Source organism: Hetaerina americana, unplaced genomic scaffold, assembly GCF_022747635.1.
Source record: "Hetaerina americana unplaced genomic scaffold, ioHetAmer1.1.p SCAF_5, whole genome shotgun sequence".
Lineage (NCBI taxonomy): Eukaryota > Metazoa > Arthropoda > Insecta > Odonata > Calopterygidae > Hetaerina > Hetaerina americana.
The window spans coordinates 86,631,484-86,646,920 of NW_027287095.1; the positions used below are offsets into that span (position 1 = coordinate 86,631,484).

General features: G+C 33.9%; 1 protein-coding gene across 2 annotated transcripts in view; it reads left to right on the forward strand.

Annotated features, from left to right (window-relative positions):
• Chc (clathrin heavy chain) overlaps positions 1-15,437 on the forward strand; it is a 114,454-nt gene that overhangs the window by 84,773 nt on the left and 14,244 nt on the right. For both annotated transcript variants that reach the window (XM_071592316.1, XM_071592317.1), the window contains exons 9-21: positions 675-863; positions 2,350-2,532; positions 3,190-3,327; positions 3,776-3,887; positions 4,904-5,061; positions 5,704-5,850; positions 6,879-7,097; positions 7,432-7,697; positions 9,215-9,364; positions 10,609-10,693; positions 11,006-11,223; positions 13,499-13,610; positions 13,714-13,906. In XM_071592316.1, coding sequence (XP_071448417.1) covers positions 675-863; positions 2,350-2,532; positions 3,190-3,327; positions 3,776-3,887; positions 4,904-5,061; positions 5,704-5,850; positions 6,879-7,097; positions 7,432-7,697; positions 9,215-9,364; positions 10,609-10,693; positions 11,006-11,223; positions 13,499-13,610; positions 13,714-13,906 — 2,170 coding nt within the window. The remainder of the gene's footprint in view (positions 1-674; positions 864-2,349; positions 2,533-3,189; positions 3,328-3,775; positions 3,888-4,903; positions 5,062-5,703; positions 5,851-6,878; positions 7,098-7,431; positions 7,698-9,214; positions 9,365-10,608; positions 10,694-11,005; positions 11,224-13,498; positions 13,611-13,713; positions 13,907-15,437) is intronic.

Sequence of the window (15,437 nt, forward strand, 5' to 3'; positions counted from 1 at the left end):
GCGTAAAAATCATTCGCCTTGACTGGGATTTAAACCAGGATCCCTAGATGTTTGGCAGAGTGCTTTAGGTTCGAATCCTGGTCAAGGTGAATGATTTCTACTCTTTGACACACTTAGTGGATGACTCCACATCTCACGCAGTTTCTTGGAATAAGCTAGCTCTTTGTTGCCAGGTAAACAAAGAGTTATTAAGTAATTGAAGGCCAAGTTCTTATTGGATATAAAATGGCATGTGCTTATATAGTAAGGTACACATGTGCTCTAGAAAACGTCTGTGGTTTAATCCAATGTGTTCACTTTCTTAGTGATGTAAATAAAATTGATAACAGGGTGTGGTCTTGAATTTCTCTATCAGGAAGATAAGCTATCAGTGTTGTGTGTCAATAAAGTCATAATTTAGGAAGACGCACAGGAATCAGAGAAGTGTGAAACATGGAGCCATGCCAAAACATTGTTCCTTATTGGCAAACTCTCGTAAATACTCTCTTTTGAACTTCAGAGTTGTTAAATCATTTTTAAATGAAGTTAGAGTGAAATTATCAATGGGTTTATTATTAAATAAAACAAGTGCTTAGGAATTATTGTAGTAGTTTTGTTGTAAAGGATCAACTAAATGAAATTCTGTATTGCAATTTTGTTGGAAGTGACACATTGTTTTTTTTTTCTACCTCCAGGGTCAGCTGAACAAATATGAGTCGCTGGAATTGTGTCGGCCTGTCTTGCAGCAAGGCAGGAAGCAGCTCCTTGAGAAGTGGCTCAAGGAAGACAAACTGGAGTGTTCTGAGGAGCTTGGTGACCTCGTGAAACAAGCAGATCCAACGCTGGCACTCTCGGTTTACTTGAGAGCAAATGTGCCCAACAAGGTAAGCACATTTCCCTCTTATGTGTTATTTTATAATGGATATCATTATGCGACAGAATTGTACCATTAAACATTTTGCATTTAATAAACCTTGAATAATATTGCAGTTTATCGGGGTATGAATGGTATTACAAAGAACAAAATTTGTGAAATATTTTTACTAAGTGGATACGACAAATATTTTGTTTATCTTCTCCTGGATGTATGTTCTCTGCATTCTAAGTAAATAACCATGAAATGTATTCGTGACATTATGTATAGTATGGTTTTGGAAAACTTTCCAAGACTGAGAATTTTCTGTCTAATTAACTTAAGTTGTGAAGCCCCAGTGGGTGGGGGAAAAGGGAGAGGAGAGAGTGGGGTGGTAATTCAAGTAGAAAATAAGGGGAATTTATCCTTGGAAGGCAGCCGCGTTTTTCTTAATTCATTTTTGTGACAATTTCATGTGCTGCAAAGGGGCCAGGTTCAAATCCTGTAGGCGACAGTGCTATCTTTTGCAAAGGGATGTTTGATCTCAACTTGGTCCCTGAATTTAATCTATTGTGCATATTTACAGATGTTTGAAAAAAATTATATTTACAAAAATGCTGGTTATCTAAATGATACACCAAATTATTCATTATTTCATCCCATGTTATCCTATATTTGATGTGTGATACTGCTATCTATAAAATTGTTTTACCGATGTTGCCCCTTAAATGTTTGGCAAGGAATTAGCAATTTGAGAGAGTTAGGATGTACATATTTAACCAATAAAAATTAAAAGGATGCTTGATACTCAATCAAAATGTATCTGAAGCCTAACCACCACTCTATTTCAAAAGAAAAAGTTAAATTGTGCATTATCATCATCATCATCTCTGACTTTCCCCCCAACGGATGTCCAAATGAAAAATTTTTCCAAGTTATGAGAACTTGTGAAAAGCAAATTTTTTTTTATTTGATAATATTTTATTTCATTTTAATCGGTACAAATTATTTTTTGTATCTGTTTATGATGTTGCATACTGGATGAAGGCATTCAATTTCAGTACTTCTGTGATTTAACCAAGTTTAAGGGAGTTGTTAGTATCTTAATGGACCTTAAGAATCCTGTTCTTAAAAACCTGTCTCTACCATGTGGTTGTGTCCAAACCTGGTGATATTTTAGTAATTTGTCTGTAGCAAATAAAAAAATTACACATCTTGCATCAAGATCAGATATTTTGAGTAGTTTCTGTATTAAATGAGTTTGCAATTTTTCACAGACTGTTAATTAAGTCAGTGGGAAATTGCAAACTCATATAATATGGACATCAAACAATTCCACAAAGTGAAGCCTGAAAGTGTTAAAACATATTTTTAGTAGTATTTTTTAAGTACCTGCAATGACCACCATTATAGTATGTAAGTGCAAGTTTTAATATAGAATAATAGGTACAAAAGTAATTATGGCATTGTGACAATTAGGGTATATGTATTGAGAAATTATATTTTTATATGAACAGGTAATTCAGTGTTTTGCTGAAACTGGGCAGTTCCAAAAGATAGTCATGTATGCGAAAAAAGTTGGCTACACTCCAGACTATGTATTCCTGCTGCGGAATGTAATGCGAATGAATCCAGATCAGGGGGTTGCCTTCTCACAAATGCTGGTCCAAGATGATGAGCCTCTTGCGGATATCAACCAGGTGATTGATTTATAAAAGGTTCCATGTTTGTGCACAGTTCTAGCATGGATTTTTTTGGCGATCTCGCTTGCTTACAGTCCTTTCTTGTGAAGTTTGTGTTTGAATATTTTTCTGCTGTTTCAATGAGATAATAGCATCGTTTTAATATCATTTGATCCTTGTTGTTTCCGTAATTATTTTGCATGTGCATATAAATTATTGCCTGGTCATTCTCCTCTTTTTTTTTGTTTCAATCTATTTCTGGTTCATTGAATAATCATGGCATTTTTTTTTGCTGATTAATATTATATTTTTTTTTGCAATGATGCTATTAATGAAAAATTAGTATAAACCCAAAATCTATTTACATTTGAGACAAAATTTGTTGTTGGTGAGTATATTAATTATTACTAATGCTCAAGGAAGGCTTTAAATTGATTTTTTTAAATTTTAAATGAGATGAATTAATATTAATTAGTTTTGCAAAAGGAAATGTAATAAAGGATGACAAAAATGTTTTTGGGCTACCTGTGATGTTACCTATGTTTTGGCTGTTCACACACTGATGTGTCATGAAGATTATTTTGACTGATAATAACCCAATTACAACAAAATAATGCCTTTCTCTTTTCCCTTGTGTTTGGTGTGGCATTAATATGATTATGTTGTTGTATTTAGATTGTGGATATCTTCATGGAGCAGAACATGGTCCAGCAGTGCACTGCCTTCCTCCTAGATGCCTTGAAGAACAACAGGCCCTCTGAAGGGCCACTGCAAACAAGATTGCTTGAAATGAACCTGATGTCTGCTCCTCAGGTTGGTTTTACCTTTGTTGTGTTGATTTTATCTTCGGAATGATAAGAATGCTGTTTATTTTTTTAAATTGGCGCTGATCAAATAATAAAAATAGCTAATAAAGAATTGACAATGAAGCACACATTATACTATTCCTGTTTTCTTTTTGTGTGACAAATACAGAATTGTATTCTTGGCTGTCGTTACTGATTCAAAAATGTTGAAAGGGAAGAGCAAATTGATACTGACTTAGCAAGCACAAAATGAGTGTTGTCTGTCTAGATAATAAGCATTGTGTGTGTGCCAAGCAAAATTCTTGATAAATTCGGATGACCATTTTATTTGTAGATTTTATTATCAATATTTAAACTTATCAGTATCATTGACCTCATATTTTTGGCTGAGAAAGTTTTATGATGATTTATTTTGGAATTGTTGATATTGATTGATTTTTAAACTTTGTGTTTAGGTGGCCGATGCTATCCTTGGTAACCAGATGTTCACCCATTACGATCGTGCACACATTGCCCAGCTTTGTGAGAAGGCTGGACTGCTTCAGCGTGCTCTTGAACATTACACAGGTTAGAATGTAAATTTAAATTGATTGAAATAACTTAATTCTTGTCATATGTTTGTGAATTATTTTTTGTGCATCACCAATTCAATATATTAGGTATTCAATTAATATGTGTAACAATTTATTAATTCAATATAGTGTGTTACAATAATCAATGTGGTGGATTCAAATCCTACACTCAATAGTTTTAAATAGAATGAAATGTGTCCGACCAGTATGGTGGAGAGCATATTATTATTACTTCCTTGATATTATTAGTATGGTGGAGAGCAGATAATTATTACTTCCTTGATAAATGTGCTATCTTGATTGAAAACTAATGCTGAATAACAATTTGAATTAAATTATTAGTTGAAACGGGCATTTTTCTTAGGCTCAAGGAGAATTCAGTATTCAGTAAAACAATTCATCTCCATCAAAGAATGATATGATGTAACCTAAAATACAAACTGGGAGAAGCAAGATGTGTAAAAATAGAAAAATTTACATGGCCTAACTTGACTGAAACACTACTCTAATATTGGCTATTTGTATTTTTTTTTTTGGCTGGACACTTCCTCTTGATATTGCAAAAATAGTTTTCTCCATGGTGCCAGTTAATTAGTCGTAGCACGGTATGGCTTCTACTGAGGTCCTTCGTTTTGATTTTTGTGGATGAAGGGTGTCATTGGTTACCCTTTGAATTGGTCTCTTGGTTTTCCAAAACTTGTTTTGTGGAAATTCAAATTAGTTGTGCAACAGTAATTTTTGCCTCATCTTTTCATCCTACTTGCCTGGCATTCCCTCTTCTCTTGTGAAGATGTAGTCCCTTAAAACAGCCACTTACACGTATTACACAAGTGTATGTGCTCGAATTTAAATGATGTGTGAAAATAAAGTTGTTCTCTCTCTGTTGTTATTTTCCTTCCACTGTTGATGTGGTCTGTTTTCGGGATGTATTTAGTGTGAATATATTAAAACTATAAAAAAATTTCATATAAGATCTTTAGAAAAACTAAACTTTTTTTGCCCTCCTTACAGATTTATACGACATCAAGCGTGCCGTGGTGCACACCCATTTGTTGAACCTTGAATGGCTTGTTGGCTACTTTGGCACACTCTCGGTGGAGGATTCCCTCGAGTGCCTTAAGGCTATGCTTCAAGCCAACATACGCCAAAACTTGCAGATTTGTGTTCAGGTTAGTTTAATCAGTTTATTATTTTTAGTCAATAATGATTCTTTGATTAATGTTGAATTGTTTGTTTGCATTCCCTGGCGCAATACTGACATCTCTATGTGATTACCTGTTGTAAGAGTAGTAAAAAGTAGCTATGGCCTTGATGAAATGTTGCTTAATGATATCTTTGGTGTTTAATCAAATTAATTACTCTGGACTTAAAAATAATAGTAATAGCGCCCTCATTTATGTAAACATTTTTGTGATATTTTAAATTAGCCAATAAACATGACATTTCTCTTAACATCTTGACTTCAATTTGCATTTTAAGTTTTTTTCATTGAAAATTATAATATTTGCCCCGCCTTGCAATGTGAAAGCTACGTGAAAATAAAACATTTTCTACTGAGGATTGGTACAAAGAAATGAATATCAGAATGAGGCCTTCTTAGGTTTTATCTCTCAGTATGGTTCTTATTTTTAGCCTAACTTGAGCAAATAAATGAGTTGTGAACCATAAGTGACTTATATTTTTTTCTCCCGCAATTAACACTTTTATTTTTCCAAATCCCTAGAAAAGTTGAAACAAGGGATTTCACTGTATTTCAATTGTCTTCCATTTTTATCCCCGGAAATAATGTGATCTCATTGATTTCCATGCAGATAGCCACGAAATACCATGAGCAGTTGACAACGAAAGCTCTGATTGATTTGTTTGAGTCTTTCAAGAGCTATGAAGGCCTTTTCTACTTTCTTGGCTCCATAGTGAACTTCAGCCAGGACCAAGAAGTGCACTTCAAATACATACAGGTAAGGCATTTTCATGAAATACAACGTAAAATAATTGAGTTCTTTGGTGTTGGCTCTTAACTTGATGCTTACATGTGCTGACCCAATACCTTGCATTTCAAAGCTAACTACCCAGACCTATGATTATAACACTAACATAAGTCTGTGCATGATGAAACTAACCAGATATGAGGTCTTGATTGGAACATATCGAGTGTATTATTATTGTTTTTATCACTAGTCACTTGGGTGCAACTTTCTCAATCTCCCAAAAGCATAATTTGTTTCTAGAGTCCCATCTTCTCACTTAAAAGTGTCAAAAGGGACTCTAGAAGTGTAACATAGTTCAACCATTATGCTTTCTTGTGTAATTAATTTGCTGTGGTGACTGTCCTGAGTCACTTTTAATAATTCAGTAATGAATTTTACGTCAAAACTCTTAATGTGTTTATTTATAACATTAAATTTCTGTTTAATGTTTTTGGCATTTTTTTACTTCTGGGAATTCTTAATCATTCTTTATGCATCTTCTTTAATTCATGGGATTTTTATGTTCAACGTCAAAGATGGAAATCTAGACTATTCAATTTACATGAATTTTGCTTATAGCTTTTACTACTAGTCTGAAAAGTCCGTGAGGAACTCTTTGCCAATGTTATCAATGGAACTTAAGTAAAATCCTGAGAAATCAGTTTATTCATAGGCTTTAAGAAGTAATAATAATATGCATTAAACATGGTTGTGGGGCATCTGCTTACAAAAAATATAATAATTTGCACTTGTGTAATTTACACAATTGTGTGAAAAGTTTCTATGCTGTGAAGTATTGATAAAATCAAATGAAATAACATTTCGTTCTCGGCTGTGATACTTTATCTATGGAGTTTGTGGTATTTTTGATGCAAAATTGTAAATAAAAAATACAAGTTCCTAACTGTACATATTATCTTGAAAACTAAAGGCTGGATAAAATTTTGTGACAATTTGCTAAGACCTCCTTCTTGACTGTTACATGGTCACCCATATGTATTTGAACATGAACCACATAGGCGGCATGCAAGACTGGACAGATAAAGGAAGTGGAACGCATTTGCCGTGAGTCAAACTGCTACAATGCCGAACGGGTGAAGAACTTCTTGAAGGAAGCCAAACTGACTGACCAGCTGCCTCTCATCATTGTGTGTGATCGATTTGATTTCGTGCACGACCTTGTGCTATACCTCTACAGGAATTCCTTGCAGAAGTACATTGAAATCTATGTTCAAAAGGTAGGTGAAATTAAGATTCATATGAACCAAGCTAATCTTTAATTGAGGGAGTATATCTATTTTGAATTTTAATTTATATAACTTACCAAAGTTTGTTGTTAAGAGCATTTGAGAGACCATTAGCTGGGGAAACCTTAAATTTAGATGTTTTTAATGTTTTATTATGCAAGAAAATGGAAGAGCAGTTTCTTTGTGATAATGTATAATATTTCAAAGCAGTCAAATTATTTTTAGCTACAAATTGAAAAAAAAACAAAGTGAAATATCTAATTTTACCATGAAATGCTTCACTGATTACTTTTTTGGATAAAACTGTTGTTTCTTTTACATCTAGGTGAATCCTTCACGTCTTCCTGTTGTGATTGGTGGTCTTTTGGATGTTGACTGTTCTGAGGACATTATCAAGAATCTTATTCTTGTTGTGCGTGGACAATTTTCAACCGATGAGTTGGTGGAAGAAGTGGAAAAACGCAACAGGCTAAAGCTTCTCCTCCCTTGGCTGGAATCTCGTGTACATGAGGGATGTGTTGAACCAGCTACCCACAATGCATTGGCCAAAATCTACATCGACAGCAATAACAATGCAGAGCGTTTTCTCAAGTAGGTTTTTATATTCTTTTAATTATTTTCATTTGGCATGGCCCTTTCATTCCAGTCAGGGTGTAAAGAAAGAATATTTTTTTTAGCATTTGTATTGTGCAACACTGAAATTCCCACAACTTAATTTAACGTATCTTCTATCCACTCATTCCCTCGTTTAAATAAATGGCACTTTCAGTTTTCCGATAACTCCTTTTTGCATTGTGCCTCAGATGAACAACAACATGAGACATTTGCAACTGAAAGTCTAAAGTGTATTCATCAAAACATAATGCTATTTTTAAATTATTAGAAGTCAATTTGAGGCTTAATATCTAATACTCTTAAAAGTTAATTTTTAAGCTTGAATGGCACCTCAAGATTGTTTTTTGTGTTTAACCATAGGTTTGTTTTGTTAAAATTTAGAAAAAACTGATGTCTCTTTCGGGTTTCTTGAATAACACTAATAAAAATTTGAGTAAAGGCCTTGAAAAAATTGTTTGCATTTATTCACTAGATGGTCAGGAATTCAACTCGGATTAAACATGGCATGGTTAAATTGATCACTCCAAGAATAGTTAAAAACATAAAGAGGAAATCTGGTGTGGCATGATAGCACTGCCTTGAGTTAATAAGGAGCCTCCTCAAAAACTACCAAAGGCTATTTTTTTAATTTTGTGCAACCTCCCCCATAAAACTCTGCTTTTGTTAGGATTAATAGTATACAAATGCTCTTCACATCAATATTATGTAACTATTGATTTTATCATTAATGCATCAAGCAGGAAACTTCTTATATGAGAAGAAGCAGTATCAGGTCTACAGTGTTTTATATTGATTATCTGCTAATTACTCCAACAATCATACTTTTTTACTAAAAAAAGGACACGACCACCAGGTTTAAAAAAAAAAAAATATCGCTATCCAAGTTTAAAGAGTTATCCCTTCTGGGGTTGATCAGGGCTAAAATAATTCTAAAGAGTTTCATTGGTGAGCATTTTTACCAAGTGGTCTTTGTTGATCAAGAATATAATAAATTATTTCTTGAATTACATTGGCTGAAATAATGCAGCAAAGACCTTAGTAAGATTCCTCTGAACGTCATCTAAATCGAAACAATATAATTGCAACCCTAGCTCCCCCAAAAAAACTTGATCATTTAAGGGAAACCTTTAATTTATAAAGAACTGGATGTGCAATCAATATTACCATCTTTTTGAAATACAGACTAAATTAGAATAGTGTTTTTAGAACAAACAAAAATTTTCTGTCATGGGAAATCATTAAAAGTTGCGATCATACTATATTCACTTTTGTCTGAAAATTTTATGATATACTATTACCATGAGCAGGGTAAAGCTTGTGAGCTTACTACCTACACATGCCAATTTCTTTATCTTTAAAAATTATTAACTTAATTATTTTAGTTAAATTTAGGAAGTTGATTGCAAGTGTGAATGTCTATATTGGAGTTCAGTGTAAACAAAGCAATGTTTGTGTGGTGCAGAATCTGAGAACTTTGTTTTTTTTTTATTCAGGGAGAACCAGTTCTATGACAGCAGAGTTGTTGGAAAGTACTGCGAGAAGCGAGATCCACACTTGGCCTATGTCGCCTACGAGAGGGGCCAGTGCGATCGAGAGCTCATTAATGTGTGCAATGAAAACTCCCTCTTCAAGTCAGAAGCCAGGTAAGTCCACCCAAATCCACGGTAAATAGCATGAAATTTTGGGCTAGCATTGATATCAGAACTTACTTATTTTTGCTTCTTTTTTTTTTAAATTGAAGTTTAAAGCCTGGGAATAACTTAGTGATGGAAACATTCTGATGCAATGAAATATTTTCTCCCCTCACAGTTTTAGTTGAATAGTTTTGCTCATGTTTTTGTTGTTGAAAATTGTAAGATAAAGTTCAAATTTGATTTGCCTAAATGATGGTCGAAGCAGCCGTGAATGGTGGTGATGGCATTTGAGAAATAGCAAAAGGTCATTTTTGTTATTACTGTAAACAAGAAATTCCAAACAAGCATTTATTCAAGATGACTCTTTGAGTTTGTCATGGGCATCTGGGAAATTAAGCTTAACGGTGCAAGAACTGCGTGTTCCACCAGCAAGGATAGCAGTCCTTGAGATCAGTATTGCCCCTCACTATTTCAATGTCGCAGTTAGCTGACTGTTTATGACTGCAGATAGAGACAAATATCAAATTATAATCTGGGATGCTAACAACAGGATGATGCATAATATATCTACCTGGTTAATCATCCTGCTGATGGATTCAATTAATTGGGACAGATGTTATAGATGTTCATAAAAATGGTTGAATTCCTTTTTCAACCTCCTGACCAAAATCGAGTTCCTCAGAAAGCAAATTATAGCCACAAAAACCATGGATCTCATAAGTTACAAATGGGTAGCTATGGAAAATTTGTATGCTTAGCCACAAAATAATCTTTCAATATTATTGGAGAAATTTAATCATTCATGATAATAAGTTACCGGTATCGATTTGACGTATGAGTTTCACTATTACCAATTTACTTTTCATGTAAATCATGGAACTGTTAACTGTATATTGGATGAAGTAGTTAATGCATAGATTTCACATTATTATATTTTGCATTGGTCGCTTCTCCAAAAAATTGCATGAATTTCAATTCTACTTGTCATGAAATCATATTTAGTATTTGACGCTGTGTGAACCATTAACTTTGTACTGATATGTGAACTCTGTGCTTAGTCATAGAAAGAATCTTTTACATTGACTGTGGTTTGAGTGGTGAATACATCTGATGGGGGCTGTGTATTTCTTTAATGCTGTGTAGCGTAGCCTCACAGAATGCTTTGGGCCCATTCCTCAGCCAGAGGTGTGCCATTGGAAGTGGTGGTTGTTCATTCTTGTGCTCCATATCATATTGTGATTTTTTCCTTGCAGGTATCTGGTGAGGCGAAGGGATCCTGACCTTTGGGCTGAGGTGCTCAATGAAAGCAATCCATTCAAGAGACAGCTTATTGATCAGGTGAGTGCTCATCAGGAAGTATCACACCTTCTGATTTTACGGAGTAGCATTTTGCTTTCTCCTTTTGTTTTGATTTTATTTCTTGTAAAAAATATCAATTCACTTCAATAGCGTCTTGGTTAAATATGTGCTAGTATGGAAATCTGGAAATGATACAAGTTCATCTTTTTTTAATCCTGAGAGCATAGAATTATTTTTGTAGAGTTGAATAGAGGTTTTGACTTGTAAAAGTTTAAGAGAGTGCCCAATTCATTTTGGGGACTATTGTTGCTCAGTAGTATTATTTTTAATCCTACTAATTTTATTTTTCAGGTGGTGCAGACAGCCTTGTCAGAAACGCAAGATCCTGAGGATATATCAGTTACTGTCAAAGCTTTCATGACTGCTGATCTTCCAAATGAGCTTATTGAACTCCTTGAGAAAATAGTGTTGGACAGTTCTGTGTTCAGTGATCACCGAAATCTTCAGAACCTTCTCATTCTGACTGCCATCAAAGCTGATAGGTCTCGTGTAATGGAATACATTAACAGGTGAGTGATCTACTGTGGAACCTCATAATAAGAGCATAATCTGTTCCGGGATCTTTCTTGTAAAGAAAAATACTCATTTAGTGAAACAACCTTTTGCATATAAATAAATGTAAAATACCATAATGTGGTCCATGCCAAAAAAAATAAATTATGTGCAAAATTTCTTCAAATGAAATTCTTCATACATTGTTTAGGATCGTGGATCATGTTCCCTTTTTTTCCATCGTGAAATGAAGCAACCAGGAATGCAAACTTGATTTATGAAATAAAGATAAAGAATCAAAATAAATTGAACTACTAATGATACGTACCCGATTCCTTTTCACTAGAAAGCTGTCTAGAGATGTTTTCACAAACTCTTCAAAATTAGGTAAAAATGCAACTCAGAATGATTGTTAATATATCTATGGCACACATTTATGCCACTGCCTTAAAGGTTGATGCCTCGTCTGCATGGTCTGATGCAAAAGTTTCCCGTAACCTTCACATCTAGTTTAGTATGCTGTTTTGGACTCAAAACTTCTTGAAGGCTCATGGAATTTCTGAAGGATAAACAAGCAGTGGTTTGATTTTTAAATCGTCGCTCACATTTGTGGAAAATGGCAGCGTGAGAAGGCCTTTCATTGCCTTTTGGTCGGGCAATGCATTCTCTTCCACTGTTATGTGCACAAATATAGGTTCACTTCGGCATCTTCTTCCTGTAGAGAACTGTCTCTACAATTAAAGACATGTTATGGCAGGTAACCCTCAGAATCTAAGAGCTATTTGAATTCGCTGATTAAGTTCCCTGCTGCCATTGACTTAAGAGCTTTCTGATTCGCCATGCTTGGCAATACCGCATATGTAGGTGCTTCTCATTAACTGCTTGAACCACGCATGGTTCCCATTAAATACTTCTTAGGCCTGTAATTATCACTTCCCCCTTCTCAAATTATATTCTCGTTAATGGTGTTGCATTGCAATTACTTTTAGTTTACGCATATGAGAAGCAAGTTGTCTACATCATTGACAATGCGTAACTGTTGTGTTGATACTTTAGTCACTCTATATGAAGCATCTATCTCTTCAGTCTTGTCCGTATTCTTGAATAAAAGACCAATTGATGATGTCAAATTATTGTTCATGTGCATACTAGATCAGCCACGCTCACACCATGTTCCCAATTTTCAATGATTTTTATTTTCATTTCTCCTGTTCATATTTTTATTCTCCTATGGCTTTCTTCTTGCGAATTTTTCTTTTGGGGCCAATATTAAAACTATACAAAAAACATTATGAAAATTTGCACAAAAAAATCATTGATAATATGTTTGAGCACAAGTTTGGAAAAATGTGTGATCAATAGCAATGGGAAGTTGCTAGCGGAACGAGTTCTAGAGACAAACATCTGCAGTAGTAGATTTGCAATGAATCCAGGAATTCCCCTCTTCTTGTCACTCGTTATGTGAAAAGTCTCTTGCTAAGGGAGTCATTTTTGTGACCATCACTTTTTTACACTATGGAAATTACTTGCTGTGCGAGGTGCTCGGTAAGCATGGTTCCACCGTATTTTTTGGTTCCTTAAAAAATTTGACTTTTCAGGACTACTTGTGCATTCTGGGTTTTTCCAATTTTAATAACTTTTTCATGCACTGATTTTCAAACTCAGGTCTTCCAATCTAATACTGCTAATACCCTACTCAATATTTCATGATATGGTACCTTGAAACAAAATTGTATTTCAAAATATAAATAAATATAAACAGTTCAAGTTAGTGATCACATATAATTTCAATATTTTCTTGAAAAGCCTGGTTTTTGAATTGTCTCACTTTTATTAAACCAATTTCACAAGATAAATTTTCATTAATTGACAATGCTGTAAATATTGACTAAGAAAATTAAGGTAAATAAACTTGATTGCTAATGGCTCTTCCAATCATAATATATGTAATATGTAATGGGAAAACTATAAGCAAGAATTTCACTTATATCATTAAAGTTAATGTGACAACAAATTGAAAATGCTATTTAAATGCTGCTTGTTATCTCATTTCATTAGAGAATTTTCTCTGTTAAAATATAAGAATATTAATGGAAAATATTGCATACATTTATTTTTATGAAAAAATCCTTTATCTTATCCATGATGTATCAATATCCATCAGCTATATTTAAAAAGAGGGAATTAAAATCTAAAAAGTTAAAAGAGGGAATTGAAATCTAAAATGAAATTATAAATATCAATGGATTTGGACACTCAAGTTTTATTTCTGGATAATTTTCAATTTTTCAGGTTAGACAATTATGATGCTCCTGACATTGCAAATATTGCCATCAACAACCAGCTCTTTGAAGAAGCATTTGCGATCTTCAAGAAATTTGATGTGAACACTTCTGCTATTCAGGTATACCTCTGTCATTTTATTATTTGTGGTTGTTTCCATTAAAATATTGTACAAATTAATGGAAGGAAGAGTGCCCGAATTAAAATGTTTCCAAATATTTCAGGTCCTGATTGAGAATGTGAAAAATTTGGACAGGGCTTATGAATTTGCCGAGCGTTGCAATGAGCCTGCAGTGTGGAGTCACTTAGCAAGAGCACAGCTCCAACAGGGTTTGGTGAAAGAGGCTATTGATTCATTCATCAAGGCCGATGATCCATCTGCATACATTGATGTTGTTGAAACGGCTCACAAAACAGGTAACCAACATGGGCTTAACTGGCGTCTGAAAAATGAGAAATATTATCAAAAGCTAAATTGACTCTGTTGATTGAGAGAAACAAGTGTTGGCAGTTAACATGTGTAACATAGAGTGCATCTCCCCACAGCACACAAGCCTTAAACTTCAAGCAGCTTGGTGTTATTCCAATTCAATATTTATTCCCATTAATTGCTACAAATCACACTTTTATTGATCATATCATTTACAGCAAATACAATGTTTTTTTGTATATCATTTCCCAGGGCACATTCCCATGGTAAAGCTAAAATTGTTAGGCGTATAAGCTTTGAGAACCCATTTCTCTTAATATTTTTTGGAGAAACTGGCATAAGACAAAGAAAAAGAACAATTAATGTGATATATTTCAGGAAACGTTCAAAACAAAGGAGCCGATGGTGTTCAAAACTCCTTGTTTGAAATCAGATGCTTTTAAGTAGAAAAGTTCAAAAACCTTATTAATTCAGGACAAAACATTTAGAAGTGGAAATACCCATTTTTAAAACAATTATGCCAAATCTTCGTTCATGAAAACTCACAAAGTTCACAAATGAGTGTTTTTACATTTGCATGCTTTTCTTGTCCCTAATCATTAATGATTTGGTATAATGTACTTATGTCTTTTGTTAGGGATGTTGTAATGATAATTAGATAGACCATGCATATGAGATTTCCATCCTAAACCCACCTAAAATGTAAGAATACCAATAATAATAATCATGTATGCCAGTTGATGAGTGGTTCAGGTACATTGGTGTAATATTTTAAAACACCTTTCGTACATCTTATCTTCTGGGTGCTTGTGAGGCTCTTCATCTTTGATTGTTAGATCAGTTGTAACTTTTTGCATCATATTCATACATAACTTGTGTTTCATAGTATTTATCTGTAGTTTTCATTCTCATCCTTGACCCACACACTCCTGTTGTCCACCATTGTTGATATTGCTGTTATACTTTATAAATGGTAAATCCATATTAATGTCAAATTAAATGTTCAATAAGTAAGAACTTTTTGTCTGTAAGGGAGGAAGACTGTGTAGCTACTCTACTTGCCAATCTTACATGGGATAATAAGAGATGCATTTTGCAGCTAAAACAATGGAATGACATCCCCTAGCATCAACAAAGGGATAAAGCAATACCTGATCGCTTCAATCATGATGGATATAGTTTTAATGTGTGCCATATTGCATATTCTAAGCATCCTAAATTTATTGTATCACCTTAAAATTTTAACGGTTGAACTGATTATTTGATTCTGATCATAAGTGATGCATCATGCATCCAAGATTCTCTATCTCTAGATTCAAACTTGAAATTTGATTGAAGAATAGCAATCTCAGGGAATTGAATAATCATGTCAAATACATGGGTTCTTAATTATTGTATAAATTATTTCAGACTATGTATACCAGTCTTATTCTTTGATTTAAGAACTTTAATACGAACTTGTCTGCAGAACTGATCCAGAACTACTGTGTGTAAATAGTATACTTACCAAGTCATGTG